The sequence below is a fragment of the Phoca vitulina genome, unplaced genomic scaffold (assembly GCF_004348235.1).
Source record: "Phoca vitulina isolate PV1807 unplaced genomic scaffold, GSC_HSeal_1.0 scaffold40, whole genome shotgun sequence".
Taxonomy (NCBI): domain Eukaryota; kingdom Metazoa; phylum Chordata; class Mammalia; order Carnivora; family Phocidae; genus Phoca; species Phoca vitulina.
In genome coordinates this window covers 12,026,083-12,043,614 of record NW_022589743.1, presented here as the reverse complement: position 1 = coordinate 12,043,614, position 17,532 = coordinate 12,026,083, and the positions used below count along the sequence as shown (strand labels likewise).

The 17,532-nt window shown below is 37.6% G+C and overlaps 1 protein-coding gene across 5 annotated transcripts in view; it reads left to right on the top strand.

The window, feature by feature from the left end:
* TRIM37 (tripartite motif containing 37) overlaps window positions 1–17,532 on the top strand; it is a 178,212-nt gene that overhangs the window by 49,544 nt on the left and 111,136 nt on the right. For all 5 annotated transcript variants that reach the window (XM_032428782.1, XM_032428784.1, XM_032428783.1 and 2 more), the window contains exons 3-6: window positions 7,676–7,716; window positions 9,910–10,026; window positions 15,172–15,259; window positions 16,870–16,992. In XM_032428782.1, coding sequence (XP_032284673.1) covers window positions 7,676–7,716; window positions 9,910–10,026; window positions 15,172–15,259; window positions 16,870–16,992 — 369 coding nt within the window. The remainder of the gene's footprint in view (window positions 1–7,675; window positions 7,717–9,909; window positions 10,027–15,171; window positions 15,260–16,869; window positions 16,993–17,532) is intronic.

Here is a 17,532-nt window from a genome sequence, read left to right as displayed (position 1 = left end):
GGATCATGACCTGAGCCGAAGGCAGATGCTTAACCGGCTGAGCACCCAGGCTTGTTTTGTTTTTAAATACGTCAGGTTTGAGTTTTTTGTTTTGTTTTGAGATTCTTACACATCTAACTGGAGATGTTGGCAGTTGGAAATATGAATCTGGAGCTGAGGAAGGGGATTTAGAGATAATTATTAGCATACAGATAGTATTTAGGTACTTGATGAGATTACCTCTTGGGGAAAAGATTTTTTAGGTCTGAACTCTGGGGCACTCAACACTTAGTGGTCAGGAGGAGGATTCAGCAGTGGATCAAAAGAAGGAGCCATGAGTGAGGCATCACAGAATTCAAGTGAAAAACCTGTCTCAAAGAGGAGTAGGTTAAATGGTTCTGGCCTGGGAATTGACCATTGTATTGAGAATGTGTAGGTCATTGGTGATCTTGATGAGTAGTTTCAGTGGAACAATTAGGACAAAAGCTTGATGGTAGGGAGTGGGAGGCAAAGGAAACAGCAAGTATAAAAATTCTTAGAATTTTGTTGTGAAGGGGAAAAAAAGGCAGTGGGTTGAGAAAGTTTATAGCTTATTTTGCCTGAATGAGTAGAGAAAGATTAATTAATGATGCTGGAGAGATGGTGGGTAATTATAGGAGGAAAGTCCTTGAGATCTGGGCACTCCACCCAACCAAATTGTAATATTGTTTATTGTATGCCTTTCCTTTCTCTTCCATCCCATCTCTGTTCATTTGACCATGGAAATTTAACTATCCATGACAGGCCAGATACTTGTTTCATTGAATAAAACAAAGTAAGGTCTAGACCCGTGAATAGACTTGTCCAAAGTCACACGGTAGTTGGTGACAGACCAAGACTTCCAGGCCAGTCCTCTACCCATGACTCTCTAGTGCCTCCATACACATAGACCAAAAGGTAGGAACATTGGCTGTATTTTCAGGCTAGGTCTCCTTCATTCTGCCAGTTACTCTCAATTGATTCTCTCTCCCTCCCTCCCTCCCTTCCTTCCTTCCTTAAGATTTTATTTATCTGAGAGAGAGAGAGAGGGAGACAGAGAGAGAGCAAGAGAAAGAGAGCGTGCATGCCCGGAGCAGGGGGGAGGGGTAGAGGGAGAAGCAGACTCCCTGCTAAGGAGGGAGCCTGAATTGGGACTCAATCCCAGAACCCTGGGATCATGACCTGAGCCAAAGGCAGACGCTTAACTGACTGAGCCACCCAGATGCCCTGATTCTCTTTCATTACCTGTTCTTATTTTTGTATTTTCTCCCATTTATTTGTCCCCATCTTTCTCATCCAGTGGTTGGTTGGTTTGTTTTGACCCCTTCTTGATTTTCAGCATTGGTAGCATTTTATGATCGCCTGTAATTATTGACTTTCTTTTTAACTTTGCAGTTTTTAAAAATTAGGTAAAAGTGACATAATAAACTGTACTTATTTAAAGTATACAGTTTGGTAAATTTTGACAAATGTATATACTTGAGAAACCATCACTACAATCAAGGTGCTGAACATAATCTATAATCCCCAACTTTCTTTGTACCTCTTGGTAATTCCTCCCTCCACTTGTCTTATTCCCAGGAAACCGCTGATCTGTTTTCTCTCTCTGTAGATAAGTTTGCATTTTTTGGACTTTTTCTTTTAAGAATTTATTTATTTGTCAGAGAGAGCGAGCACAAGTAGGGGGAGTGGCAAGAAGCAGGCTTCCCACTGAACAAGGACCCTGATGCAGGACTCAATCCCAGGACCCTGGGATCATGACCTGAGCCAAAGGCAGACACTTAACAGACTGAGCCACCCAGGTGTCCCATTTTTTGGACTTTTATACAAATTGAACCTTACAGTGTGTTATCTCATGTGTCTGGATTTTTTCCCTCAGCAAAATATTTAGAGATCTATGTTGGGTGGATCAATAGAGATCAATCTTTGTTGCTGAGTAGTAGCAGCCCATTGTATGCATATGCCATAATTTGTTTATCCATTCACCTGATGATGGACATAGGGGTTGCTTCTAGTTTTTAGCATTTATACAGAAAACTGCTATGAACTTTTTTTTTTTTAAAGATTTATTTTTATTTGAGAGCACACGAGTGAGCAGGATGAGGGTCAGAGGGAGAGGGAGAGACAGAATCTCAAACAGACTCCCTGCTGAGCCACCCAGACGCCCCAGTAACATACTATTTTGATTACTGTAGCTTTGTAGTAAATTTTCAAATCACGAAATATGAGTTCTATATTTTTTTCAATTGAGATATAATTGACATAAAAAAGTTTTAGTTGTACATGATCATTTTCAGGATAGTTTTGGCTATTTGAGAGTCCCTTAAGATTCCTTTCGAATTTTAGAGTGGGTTTTTCTACTTTGTAAAAAGCATCATTGGGATTTTGATAGGAATTATGTTGATTCTGTAGATTGCTTTGGGTGGCATTGTCATTTTAACAATATTAAATCTTCCAATGCATGAACATGGGATGTCTTTCCATTTATTTAGGACTTCTTTCATTTCTTTCAGTGGTGTTTATAGTTTGTCATGTATAAATCTTCCAACTCCTTGGTTAAATTTATACCTAGGTATTTTATTTATTTATTTATTTTGACATTGTAGATGTATTTTCTTAATTTACTCTTTGAATTCTTCATTGCTAGCATATAGAAATGTAAGTGGTTTTTTTAATGTGTTGATTTTGTGTTCTGCAACTTTGGTGAATTTGCTTATTAGCTTTAAGTTTTTTTGTGGCATCTTTAGGGTTTTCTACTGACAAGATTATGTCATTGCAAACAAATAACTTTACTTTTCCAGTTGGGATGCTTTTTATTTCTTGCTTAATTGCACTCAGTGAAATTTTCAGTATTGTGTTGGATAGAAGTGGTGAAAATGGGCATCCTTGTCTTTTTCCTGATCTTAAGGAAAAGGTTTTTATTGTTTCACCATTGAGTATGATATTCATTCTGGATTTTTTATGTATGGACTTTATCAAGTTGAGGAAATTCTCTTCTATTCCTTTTTCTTGAGTGTTTTTATTGTGAAAGGATATCAGATTTTGTCAGAGGCCTGTATCAATTGAGATGATCATGTGGTTTATTCCTTCATTTTATTAATGTGATATATTACATTGAATGATTTTTTTGTATGTTGAACTATCCTTGCATTCCAGGAGTAACTTCCACTTGGTCATGCTATCTAGTCTTTTTAATATATTGTTGAATTCAGTTTGCTGGGCTGTTGTTGAGAATTTCCCTAGCACAATTTTGCAGAGTAGGTATGTTGATTCTCTTGTTGCATATGAGTAAACTTGAGCTCAGTCACATGTCTGGTGTCATGTATTCATTAAGTGCCAGAGCTAGAAGTCAGACTTAGGTCTGAATATTGTCTAAAGCGTGTGATTCTTCCATTTTAATGGAGAGAAATTCTTAAATTGAATATGGGGCATTGTTATACTATAATATTTATTTTCTTTAATAATCCTTGTACATTAATATTGTATCAGTTGTTCTTACCTTTGGTTTTGGTTTGGGAGAAATACTGGTTTTCCCGAAGTATTAAAGTTACCATATTTATTTTGTGATTAAGTTAGATTATGGAGTACAAGGTAAAAATGCCACAAGTATTCAGAGATGGGAAGGACCACTAACCTGGGATAGGTAGGAAAGTTTTATGAACATAATTAGTAGATATTCCCATGGGACAGCACCTGGAGGGAGGGACATATTAGCAAATACAGAGATATGCCAAGAGTGGTGTATAGTACAGCAGTAAGTCTGTTTTGATTGGAATGGAGAGGCATATTTAAAAATATGGGCAGAGGCTGCTGGCAAGATGGTGGATTAGGAGGATCCTGGGCTCACCTCTTACTGCTGGCCACCTAGAGAGCACCCACATTGGCATAAATAACCCAGAAAATGACCTGAAGACTTGCAGAACAGACTCTCCACAGCTGGATGTAGACAAGAGGCCACAGCAAAGAGGATCCATCCCCTCCGATTAGCTCTTGGCAAGATCCCATCAAAGCAGTGCCACAAGCCTGGCTGTGTGCAAGCAGCACAGACAAGGGCCAGCACCACTCCAAAGTGAGTCCTGCTCCACGGAGAGGGGAAGATAACCACACACCAGTCTGACTGCGACCTCAGCAGTGGGCTGGGGAGGCAGCTGGTCTGACTGCAGGCCCCACCCACCAATAAAAGCTTGTCAGGGGACAGCACAGGGAAAGTGCCTTGCAGTTTGATGTTACTTCATCTCTGGCAAACACCTGGTCTCACTCAACTCAAGCCCAAGGCAGCCCCAGAGTGGCCCACTAACAGCACAGGCATCAGACTCTACCCACAACAGGCATAGAGCCATTGCAGACTGGACTGAAGGCAAACACAGCCCAGCCACAACAGTAGGACACCCTGTAGCAACACATATAGGAGTCACCCCTGAAGCACCATTTTCTGGTGAAGAGGAGACACAGCACTGTGGGGCACTACAGGACCTCTTCATAAAGCCACTACTTTTAAGTGCGGGATACATAGCTGACTTTTCTGACATGTAGAAACGAACACAGTAATAAACAGAATGAGGAGACAGAGGAATATGTCCCCAATGAAAGAGCAGAACAAAATCCTAGCAAGAGACCTAAACCAAATGGAGATAAGTAATATGTCTGATAGTGAATTTAAAGTATTGCTCATAAAGGGCGCCTGGGTGGCTCAGTTGGTTAAGCGACTGCCTTCGGCTCAGGTCATGATCCTGGAGTCCCAGGATCGAGTCCCACATCGGGCTCCCTGCTCGGCAGGGAGTCTGCTTCTCCCTCTGACCCTCCCCCCTCTCATGTGCTCTCTCTCTCTCTCTCATTCTCTCTGTCTCAAATAAATAAATAAAATCTTTAAAAATAAAAAAATAAAAAAAATAAAGTATTGCTCATAAAGATACTCACTAGAATTGAGAAAGGAGTGGAGGACCTCCATGAGACCCTCCACAAAGAGATAGGAAAAAGAACCAATTAGAGATAATGCACTAAATAAAATTAAAAATAGACCACCTGGAATAAATAGCAAACAAGAGGAAGTAAAAGAATGGATCAGCAACCTGGAGGACGGGGTAATGGAGAGTAATCAAGCTGAGCAGGTGAGAGGGGAAAAAATATACACAAAATGAGAATAGACCCAGGGAACTCAGCGATACTGTCAAGCTTAACAGTTGCATGATAGGGATCGCATAAAGAGAGGAGAGAGAGAAAAGGGGGCAAAAGATTTATTTGAAGAAATAATGGCTGAAGACTTACTGAATCTGGGGAAGGAAAGAGAAATCCAGATCCAGGAGGCACAGAGAGCCCCCAATAAAACCAACCCAAAGAGGTCTGCACCAAGACACAAAGTAAATAAGGTGGCCAAAAGTAGTGATAAAGAGAGAATTTTAAAAGCAGCAAGAGAAAGGAAAGCAGTTACATACAAAGGAAACCTCATAAGGCTATCAGTGGATTTTTCATCGGAAACTTTGAAGGCCAGAAGGGAGCAGCATGATATATTCAAGATGCTAAAAGGAAAAAATCTGCAGCCAGGAATACTCTATCCAGTAAGGCTTTCATTCAGAATAGAAGGAGAAGTAGAGTTTCCCAGAAAAACAAAAGTTAAGGGAATTCATGACCAGGAGCAAAACCAGCCACGTTCCTATCACAAATGATGCCATTGGCCGGTGGGTCCCAAATCCACAGTCCAGCTGCCTTTCTGCCCGAGTCAGCATGCACTGCCTGCCACCTACTCAGTGCAAGTCAGCACATCATCACCTGAGAACAGGATTCAAACTGATGCTCTTTCCCTCAAATTCCAACCCCTGTGCTCAAGTTTGTGCACAAAAGTGGGCATAATTATAACAGCAGAATGAAGCAACCCAAATAGTGACACTAACTCTGTGGAATGTATAATGGGTAAAAGGAGTGTGCTAGGCTGAGAACATCGCCAACAAACACTTCAAAGAACAATACATACAGCATGATTCTCTTCACTAAAACACTCCCCCCCCCCCAAATAAAAAATAAAAATATGGACTGGTCACTCCCTATCACTCCCAACTTTTTTTTTTTAAGATTTTATTTATTTTAGAGAGCGCTCACATACAAGCCGTTGGGGGGGAGGGGGAGAAGGAGAGGAAAGGGGAGAATCTCAAGCAGACACCACACTGAGTGCAGAGCCTGACATGGGACTCCATCTCACAACCCTGAGATCATGACCTGAGCTGAAATCAAGAGTTGGATGCTTAGCCGACTGAGCCACCCAGGTGCCCCAGCCCTAACTTTTATAGAGCTTATAGTGTAGCAGGGCAAAGGAAACCCAACAAATAAGTCAGTGTAATAAAGTGTTAAAGGACAGTGAAGGGAGAAGTACAGGTTGCTATGGTAATCTGTAGAGAGTCAGGGCAAGCTTTCTGGAGGCAGTGATGTATAAACTGAAATCTAAAGGATGAGTAGGAATAATATAGTTGAAGAGAGGTGTTGAAGAATATCCTGGGCAGAAAGAGGAAATATACCTAAAAGCTTAACCTTGTTGGGTCCCCTAGAGTGAGCTAGAAGATGAAACTAGAGGGGTGTGGGCTGAAACCAGCCCTGAAAGAGTACTGTGGATTTAGCTGAGCATTGTTTGAGAGTATAAAACCTGACCCAAATCTTATGTTTGCTGAGGCACCAAAGAAATTATCTTCAAGGTTATTAAGAAGAGAGAAATCCTTTTGTGTCTATTTTCTTTTTCTTCCAGCTTTATATTCTTTACTGTAAAATACTCTTTTCTTTATTATGTTTTATCTTTTATAATCCTTTAAGGTTTCCTTGAGAGTTTCATTTCTGAGTTAATTATTTGACTTTAAAAGCTTATGTTCTTTTATAGAAGTAGAAAGGGATAAATAGAAATAACAGCCATGGGCAGTACATAGGTATGGGATTATATAGTTAGTTACTTACCTTGAAACATTTACTAGTCAATTAAAACATTTAATATTTAACCAGGAAGCTCTTGTTTTTGGAAAGGTATTCAGAAGATCTTACTGTCTCCTTTGTATATGATATAAAACTGTTCCCTATCCAGTAATTAATTAAAATGATTAATAAAATTTGAAGTTTAGTAGAGATATTGTTCTCTTAGAAAAGTTTTCTATACTTGTGAAGAAACCAAATTATGCAGATATTATATTACTGAACTATAGAACTCTTAAGACATGAAGTTTTGTATTGCTTTTTATATTTTAGGTCTTATTTATATATCCATATTATATATTCTTCAAAATTAGTTTACTTTTCAGAAAGGAATTTAATAGCACCTTAGACTTTCTCAGGGATTTTATGAGAGGTTAGTTAGAAGTTAATCATCACTGGTTTATTTTTAGAGTGGTGGTTACTGTATCATTGTTTTTGTGAAGATTATCAACATCTTCCTTGTGGGATCCAGATAGTCTCAGGATCACTTTCTTTCCTATGAGAAAATAGCTTCTTAACTATTTTGGAATGAGTTCTGTCCCTTTGAAAATTTGTCCCCGTCATGATGATAATGAGGAGACAGTAGATTGATTGCCTGCTATTTCTATAAGTACCTTTGTAATTAATTCAGGCACTAGAGAGTTAAACTCATTAAATTTGGTATGTAAGTATTCAGTATGTACAAATTAAAGTAATGTCTCTATAATCAAAATCTAATTTTTTGCCTCCTTAGCGCTGGCTGACAGAGCAGAGAGCTCAATGCCCTCATTGCCGGTAAGTGCTTTGCTATGATTATTGGTGAATTTGGAAAACAGTAAGGTGATGGGATTAGAGTATGCCATAATATTCAGTTTTTCTGCATCCTACCACATTTCTCCTCTTTGTGAATACAGTTGAAAAGAAAATAACCTGTCCAGATAAAGAAATGCAAACTAATTTATCTGACTCAGAATTATGCAGAATGGATTACACTGTTTACTAGAGTAGCGTTGTGTAACAACTTTTTATAATTGAAAAGTTTTCTATTTTTTTTGAGAGAGGGAGGGGCAGGAGCAGAAGGAGATGAGGAAAGAATTTTTTTTAAAGATTTATTTGAGAGCATGAACCTGCATGAGTGGGTTGGGGGGGCGGATAGAGGGAGAGAGAATCTTAAGCAGGCTCCACCCATGACCCTGAGATCATGACCTGAGCCGAAATCAAGAGTCGGATGCTTAACTGACTAAGCTACCCAGCCGCCCCTAAAATTGAAAAGTTTTCTTTCTTTTTTTTTAATTTTTTTATTGTTATGTTAATCTCCATACATTACATCATTAGTTTTAGATATAGTGTTCCATGATTCATTGTTTGTGCATAACACCCAGTGCTCCATGCAGAACGTGCCCTCCTCAATACCCATCACCAGGCTAACCCATCCTCCCACCCCCCAAAAAGTTTTCTAATTAATACAGATAAATAAAATAAAAAGTCTTCTATTTCTCATACTCCCTGCCTGATCTTTTCATTAAATAACACTTTCAAAAGAAATGGTTAGATTTCATATCTATTCTTCTAGACATTTTTCTAGGAGTATACTGATATGTATACATATAAATTTTTTTCTTAAAACACGCAAATGATATACTATTTTGGATTTTTTTTTCATGTAAAATATGGTGGGACTTTGATATGTACACGTGTCATTTTTAAGGAAGTGTGAATAATAATCTATAACTGTTGATTTATTTATGCTTATATTCAGAGACATTTAGGTGGTTTCCACTTTTGGTTTTTTCATATAATTATGGCAGATTACATTGAAAGAAAGGTTTTTACCATTTTACATTCCTAATAATAGATAAAAAATTGCCTTTTTCTCACATTCTTGCCAATACTGATATTATAAGTCTTTTTTTGTCATTCCATTAAATGAAAAAAGGCATCTTGTTTTTAATATGCTTTTTAAAAAAATGATTGAAACTGAGCATCTTTTGAAGCATTTAGCTACTTATATTTCTTTTTTGCTTACACTACCTCTTCACCTCATTTGATTGCCCATTTTCATCATGTATTGTTTACTTTTTTCATATTAACTTTTAAGAAAACCAGCACTATCAAATAGAACTTTCCATAATGATGGAAATGTCTATAGCTTTGCTGTCCAATTCCACTAGGTACATGTGGCAATTGAGCACTTGAAATTTGTCTAGTGTGACTATAATGAAATTTTATTCTTATTTAATTTTAATTAATTTGAATTTTAAATAGTCACATGTGACTGGTGGCTCTCATTTTGGACAGTATAATTTTAGACTGAGGAATTGAGAATTCAGTCTGTAATCTGAATTTTTTTTTGTATATGACCTATTAAGGTAAAAATAAGTTGCAAACCATACTTTAAATTGAGTCTGTTTTATTTTAATAATAATATGGTATGAGTATGATTGTTAGCTCTGTTTTGAGGAATGTGTTTGATAATTTCTTTTTTTACGACTATCCTTTCACTCTGTGTAATGTCCTTAAGGTTTATGCATGTTGTAGCATATGTCAGAGTTTCATTCCTTCTTAAGGTTGGTTAATATTCCATCATGTACATGTATCACATTTTGTTTATCCATTCATCTGTTGATGGACATTTGGATTGCTTCCACTTTTGGGCTTATTGTGAATAATGCTGCTGTGATCATGGGTGTTCATCTTTTCTAGACCTGCCTTCAGTTTTTTTGGATATATACCCAGAAATGGTATTGCTGGATTATATGGTAATTGTGTTTTTAGTATTTTGAGGTATAGTCGGCAAATAAAATTGTAAGATATTTAAAGTGTACAATGTGATGATTTTTTATATGTATGTATACACTGTGAAAAGTTTCCCTCTGTTGATTTAATTAACACACTCATCATCTCGCATGATTACGTTTGGAATGTGTTTATATTAAAAAATAGTCTCAAATTCCTGAATCAGAATATATGTATTTTTTTTTTTCCCAGTGCTCCACTCCAGCTACGAGAACTAGTAAACTGTCGTTGGGCAGAGGAAGTAACACAGCAGCTTGATACTCTTCAACTCTGCAGTCTCACCAAACATGAAGAAAATGAAAAGGACAAGTATGCCCTCAATTTCTTTCTTCAAGTATTTCGTAGATGTTGCTCTATGTTATTGTATTTTTTAAAGATTTTATTTATTTGACAGAGTACAAGCAGGGGGAATGGGAGAGGGAGAAGCAGGCTCCCTGCTGAGCAGGGAGCTGGACTCGGGGCTTGATTCCAAGACCCCGAGATCATGACCTGAGCTGAAGGCAGATGCTCAACCGACTGAGCCACCCAGGCGCCCCTACCATATATTATTTTAATTACACTATTGAAAGTTTCTTTTTTGTTTTAGGTGAATACTTATTTTTCTTCTGGCATGGTATGGGTATCACTGTTTTGAAAGACCCTTCTAATTCTTTTTTTTTTTTTTTTAATTTTTTTATTGTTATGTTAATCCCCATACATTACATCATTAGTTTTAGATATAGTGTTCCATGATTCATTGTTTGTGCATAACACCCAGTGCTCCATGCAGAACGTGCCCTCCTCAATACCCATCACCAGGCTAACCCATCCTCCCACCGCCCTCCCCTCTAGAACCCTCAGTTTGTTTTTCAGAGTCCATCGTCTCTCATGGTTCTTCTCCCCCTCCGATTTCCCCCCCTTCATTCTTCCCCTCCTGCTACATTCTTCTTCTTCTTTTTTTCTTTCTTAACATATATTGCATTATTTGTTTCAGAGGTACAGATCTGAGATTCAACAGTCTTGCACAATTCACAGCGCTTACCAGAGCACATACCCTCCCCAGTGTCCATCACCCAGTCACCCCATCCCTCCCACCCCACCCCCCACTCCAGCAACCCTCAGTTTGTTTCCTGAGATTAAGAATTCCTCATATCAGTGAGGTCATATGATACATGTCTTTCTCTGTTTGACTTATTTCGCTCAGCATAATACCCTCCAGTTCCATCCACGTCGTTGCAAATGGCAAGATCTCATTCCTTTTGATGGCTGCATAATATTCCATTGTATATATATACCACCTCTTCTTTATCCATTCATCTGTTGATGGACATCTTGGCTCTTTCCACAGTTTGGCTATTGTGGACATTGCTGCTATAAACATCGGGGTGCACGTACCCTTTCGGGTCCCTACTTTTGTATCTTTGGGGTAAATACCCAGGAGTGCAATTGCTGGATCATATGGTAGCTCTATTTTCAACTTTTTGAGGAACCTCCATACTGTTTTCCAGAGTGGCTGCACCAGCTTGCATTCCCACCAACAGTGTAGGAGGGTTCCCCTTTCTCTGCATCCCCGCCAACATCTGTCATTTCCTGACTTGTTAATTTTAGCCATTCTGACTGGTGTGAGGTGGTATCTCACTGAGGTTTTGATTTGGATTTCCCTGATGCCGAGCGATATTGAACACTTTTTCATGTGTCTGTTGGCCGTTTGGATGTCTTCTTTGGAAAAATGTCTGTTCATGTCCTCTGCCCATTTCTTGATTGGATTCTTTGTTCTTTGGGTGTTGAGTTTGATGAGTTCTTTTTAGATTTTGGGTACTAGCCCTTTATCTAATATGTCATAAAGGGCTAGTATCCAAAATCTATAAAGAACTCATCAAACTCAACACCAAAAGACCCTTCTAATTCTTGATTGGCTCCTTTTAAGAGAGCCTCTCATGAAAGGAGTAGAACTGCTAGATGCCTGCTGGCCCCTCTTCCCTTGGTTTGCTGCAGGTGTATATAGGCCATTGATAAAGAATTGTTCTGATAAATTTCCTATATTATAAAAGCTGTGTTCTAAATTTGGTAGTGTGGAAGTCAGGCTAAATGAGCTTCCAGGTAGTATCTAATATGCTGTTTTTTTTTTTACACTTTTATTATGAGAAATAGAAAATATAGATCTGTTGAGGTATTTAAGCTCAGTGTAGTTCATTAGTGGGAAGCTTTTTTTTCTTTTTCTTTTATTAGAAAGAGCACATGGAGGGAGGAGAGAAGCAGACTCCCCACTGAGTGTGGAGCCTGACACGGTGCTCGATCTCACAACCCTGAGATCATGACCTGAGCTGAAATCAAGAGTTGGACACTCAACCGACTGAGCCACCTAGGCGCCCCTAGGGAGAAGCTTTTTAAGAAATGCAACAGTGTGTCTCCTTTTTTTTTTTTTAAGGTTTTATTTATTTATTTGAGAGAGAGAGCACAGAGGGAGAGTGAGAGAGAGAAGCAGGTTCCCTGCTGAGCAGGGAGCCCGATGCAGGGCTCGATCCCAGGACCCTGGGGTCATGACCTGAGCCTAAGGCAGACGCTTAACCGAGTGAGCCACCCAGGCACCCCAGTGTGTCTCTTTTATAGGCAACAGAAAACTTAAAAAAATTTTTTCTTAAGATTTTATTTGACAGAGAGCACAAGCAGGGGGAGTGGCAGGCAGAGGGAGAGGGAGAAGCACGCTCCCTACTGAACAAGGAGCCCAATGTGGGGCTCGATCCCAGGACCCTGGGATCATGACCTGAGCTGAAGGCAGATGCTTAAGCAACTGAGCTACCTAGAGCCCCAATTTTTTTTTTAAGTGTAGTAAAATACACATTATATAAAATTTACTTCTTAACCATTTTTAAGCTTATAGTTCAGTAGTGTTAAATATATTCACATTGTATACTAGGCCCCAGAACTTTTTCATCTTGCAAATCTGAAACTCTCTACCCATTAAACAATAATTCCCCATTTCTCCTTCCACCAACCCTGGCAACCACCATTTCACTTTCTGTTTCTATAAGTTTGACTACTCTAGATTGCTCATGTAAGTAAAATCACACAGTTTTGTCTTTTTGCAACTGTCTTCCTTGACTTTACGTAATGTAGTTTATATCAAAATTTCATTCCTTTTTAAGGCTGATTAATAATACATCATGTATATATATCACATTTTGTTATCCATTATCTGTTGATGGACATTTGGATTGCTTCCACTTTTGGGCTATCGGGAACAATGCCGCTTATGATCATGGATGTTCATCTTTTCTAGATCTTGCCGTCAATTTTTTCTTTTCTTTATTTCTTTCTTCTTCTTCTTTTTTTTTTTTTTTTTTAAGATTTTTAAGTAATCTCTACACCTCAATGTGGAGCTCGAGATCAAGAGTTGCACACCCTACTGGCTGAGCCAGCTAGGCACCCCTTTTTTGGATATATACCCGGAAGTGATATTGCTGGATTATATGGAATTCTGTTTTAAATATTTTGAAGAACTTTCATACTGTTTTCTTTTTCTTTTTTTTTAAAGATTTTATTTATTTATTTGACAGAGAGAGACACAGCAAGAGAGGGAACACAAGCAGGGAGAGTGAGAGAGGGAGAAGCAGGCTTCCTGCTGAACAGGGAGCCTGATGCGGGGCTCGATCCCAGGATCCTGGGGTCATGACCTGAGCCGAAGGCAGACACTTAATGACTGAGCCACCCAGGTGCCCCTTCATACTGTTTTCTATGGCAGCTGTACCATGTTACATTCCTGCCAGCAGTGTACAGGATTCCAGTTTCTCCACATTCTTGCCAACACTTGTTGTTTTATTTTTTTGATGGTAGCCATCCTAATGGGTATGAGGAAATGTCTTGTGGTTTTGATTTGCATTTATCTGATGATTTGGATGATTTTCATAATGCTTATTGGTTATTTATTTGTACATCTTTGGAGAAAAGTGTCTTTTAAGTCCTTTGCCCATATTTTAATCGGGTGTTTGGGGTTTTTTTGGTTGTTTTTTGTTGTTGAATTGTAGGAGTTCTTTATATATTTTGGATATTAACTCCTTATCAGATATATGATTTGCAAATACAGTCTCTTAATCCATAGATTGCCCTTTGTTTATTGTGTCCTTTGAGGTACAGAAGTTTAGTGTTTTTTTTAAGGTTTATTTATGTATTTTAGAGAGAAGGAGCACACAGCTAAAAGGGCAGAGGGAGAGGGAGAGAGAATTCTCATGCAGAGAATCTCATGCAGATTCACTGAGCTCGGAGCCCAACATGGTGCTTAATCTCACAACCATGAGATCATGACCTGAGCTGAAACCAAGAGTTGGATACTTAACTGTGCCATCCAGGCACCCCCAGAAATTTTAAATTTTTATATATTTCGATTTATTTATTTTTGTCTCTGTTGCATGTGCTTTTGGTGTCCTCTTTAAGAAATAATTTCGAAATCCAATATCATAAAGCTTTTCCCCTGTGTTTTCTTCTAAGAATTACATTATATGAGAACATACAAAATGTATATTCATTTGCAAATCTTTTGTTGTAGGATCAAAGTCTTTGATTAGGTCTTATGTTTAGGTCTTTGACCTACTTTGAGTTAAATTTTGCATATGATAAAAGCTAAAGGTGTTTATATGCTAGGGCTGCCATAACAACACCCCAGACTGGATGGCTTACATAACAAACTTATTTCTCATGGCTTTGGGGCGGGAAGTTTAAGGTTAAGGTATTATGAGGGTTGGTTTCTCTTTGACTTGGATTAGGGCTCTTCCTCGCTATGTCCTCACAGGACCTTTTCTCTGTGTGTGCACACTTCTGGTATCTTTCTCTTCTTGGACAGACCAGTTTTGTTGGATTAGGGTACCAACCTTATGACCTCATATAACCTTCATTACCTCCTTAAAGGCCCTGTCTCCAAATACATTTACATTAGAGCTTCAACATAGGAATTTGGGAGGATGCAGTTTGGTTCATATTCATGTTTTACATGTGGATTTAAGGGGAAACTCATTTTTTAAAATTGAGTTCATTTCTTATGAGGATATGGTATTACATTATACAATTGCATGTGTCTTGATTATTGTTAGCATTGGTCACATGTGGGGCAAATTTTTGTGTATGCATGTAGGTATAGACTCGTAATATGATTTGCTCAAAATGTAGTAAGGTAGAACTTATCTATAGTGATGCTAGAAAATGATGTTATATTTGTACTTTATTTAGAAATTAGTCTGCATTTTTCACGATTCTAAAGTCTTTATAAATTAATGAAAACAATACTTAAAAAAATTTTGTGTCCACATGTGATTTATTTTAGCTTAATTTGTAGAAGCATGGAATGCATTTTATATTGTTTCCTGAGATATAATTGTTTAAAATTGACTAACCTGTTTCCCAAACTTAGGAATTTGTTGAGGTAATTATGTTATAATTTTAATTTATTTAATTTAATCTATATTTTCTTTTCATAATATATAGATGTGAAAATCACCATGAAAAACTTAGTGTATTTTGCTGGACTTGTAAGAAGTGTATCTGCCATCAGTGTGCACTTTGGGGAGGAATGGTGAGCAGAAAATATTTAGCATATTATTTTTAGCTAGAAATACTTGTTTGATTTAGATAGAGAATAATATTATTTTAGTCTGCTTATAGAATGAAATTTAAATGCATCTGATTTGTAGCAGAAGGTATCATACCACAACCTTCCTTTGTGGGAGATGTTGATGTGGAATGTGCACCTCTTACAGAAACACATTATTTTAATTGAAAACATGTAAATATTTATTTGCAAATCTTTTGTTGTAGGATCAAAGTCTTATCTTTGATTAAAGGCCAGTTGATCTAATGTCCTGGCCACAATTCCAGTTTTGGTTTTCTTTAAAATGGAACAACAACTTTAGATATTTGTGAAACAGTATGAATGCAAACATCTGGATCCTTATCGTTGTGTTTTTTCCTTTTTCCATTCTAATTCAAAAGTCGTTTTTTAAGGCATCATACATTTTATCAAGTCTAAAACACTCAGTTTTCCTGGAAACAGCTTTTTATTTCACAGTTATGTCTGTTGTTTAATTAATACCTAATTAAAAATGTAAATAGGCTTGAAAATAAACACAATGGGTTCTTGGTGGGGAGAGTTAGTTATAGTGGGAGCAGAAGTTGCTAGACAACTAGACATATCTGTTAGCAATAAGAATTGATCATTCTTGGGGCGCCTGGGTAGCTCAGTCGGTTAAGCATCCATCTCAGCTCAGGCCCTGAGTTGGGCTCCATGCTGGGTGTGGAACTTACTTAAAAAAAAAAAAAATTAATCATTCTTTGGGCTTCAGCATATTTTAGGGAGAGAATGACGGGCAACTTGGTTGAGTAGAGCTCAATTTAGAGAGTTTTCTGTTAATATTTGAAAACTAATGTGATGAGTACAAAAAATTGAATTCTTACAATTTAGTACTTAAATACATGGGTTTAGTAAGAAGCAATGGAAACATTCTTTTCCATATTTAAGTGGACATGCAAAAATCTACATCTTTTTTATCTTAGAGACCATGGTTGGGTGCTTTGGTTGAACAAGACAGTTCTAGTAAGAACTTACGTGTTAATAGGCAGTTTTTTTTTTTGTTTTTTTAAGATTTATTCATTTTAGAGAGACAGCACGAGTGGGAGAGGGGGAGAGAATCCCAAGCAGACCCCATGCTGAGCACAGAGCCCGATGGAGGGCTCGATCTCATGACCCGAGCTGAAATCAAGAGTTGGATGCTGAACCGAATGAGCCACCCAGGCACCCAAGAAGGAGTTAATTTTGCAAAGGCCTAATGAAAAGGACTTTGAAAACATGAAAAAGGCTAGTGCTGACCAAGAAGAGAGTGGCAGATAAAGTTGTGTCAGATGGTTTGAGCCATGGTTAAAGATTTTGGTTCTTTCTAATGAGTACAAATTTCTAGATAAGTGTAAATGTTTTGCTAAAGTTCTTTATCTGCAATTTTAAGGATTTCCTATATGGGCCACGTGATTTTAAGAAAGCTCTCATTGATTTTAACAAAGTAAAGACAGCCAGAAAAAATTCATTTGAAAATATTTACCAGTTTTATTAGCATCCATGGAGTGTTAATAAAGAAGTATAAATGGTTGAGGTAAAAGAAAATGTTCTAAAATTATTTTTATTAATTTAAATAGCATGGTGGACATACCTTTAAACCTTTGGCAGAAATTTATGAGCAGCATGTTACTAAAGTGAACGAAGAGGTAGCCAAACTTCGTCGGCGTCTCATGGAACTGATCAGCTTAGTTCAAGAAGTGGTAAGACTGCTACTGAAAGATCATTATCCATTTTATAGTCTAGCCTATGTAATATATATTTTTTTATGATATACGTCAATTATGTTGCAATCAAGATTGAAAATCTGATAAGATATATTTACAGTCAGTTTCACCAACTTCAAACTAGCTGAGGAATTTGTATCCAAACCCCTGGCCTTTTCCACATTTGGAGCCAGAGAATTGCCTTTTCTTATGTAGAAACAGAAAATGAATGTGTTAAATAAGCTGTTTGATACAGGGAGTCAGTAACCGACTCCTAAAGAGTCAATATTGACTTTTACAAAGTGATTAAGTCATTCGTTCTTTGGACCCTCAGCTTTTGGGAGTGTTTTTGCTACCAGTGAATGAATTCAATTTCTGATGTTTTGAATTCGAACTCTACAGAATTGAAAGAGTAATATTTAACGCTGCTCTTCAGATATTTTATGTGTCAGACAGCTTTGGTGAGGTATTTACCATTTGTAGTATTATTTATTTGAGGAAATGTGATAAGTTTTGAACATTTAAGCACCTAATATG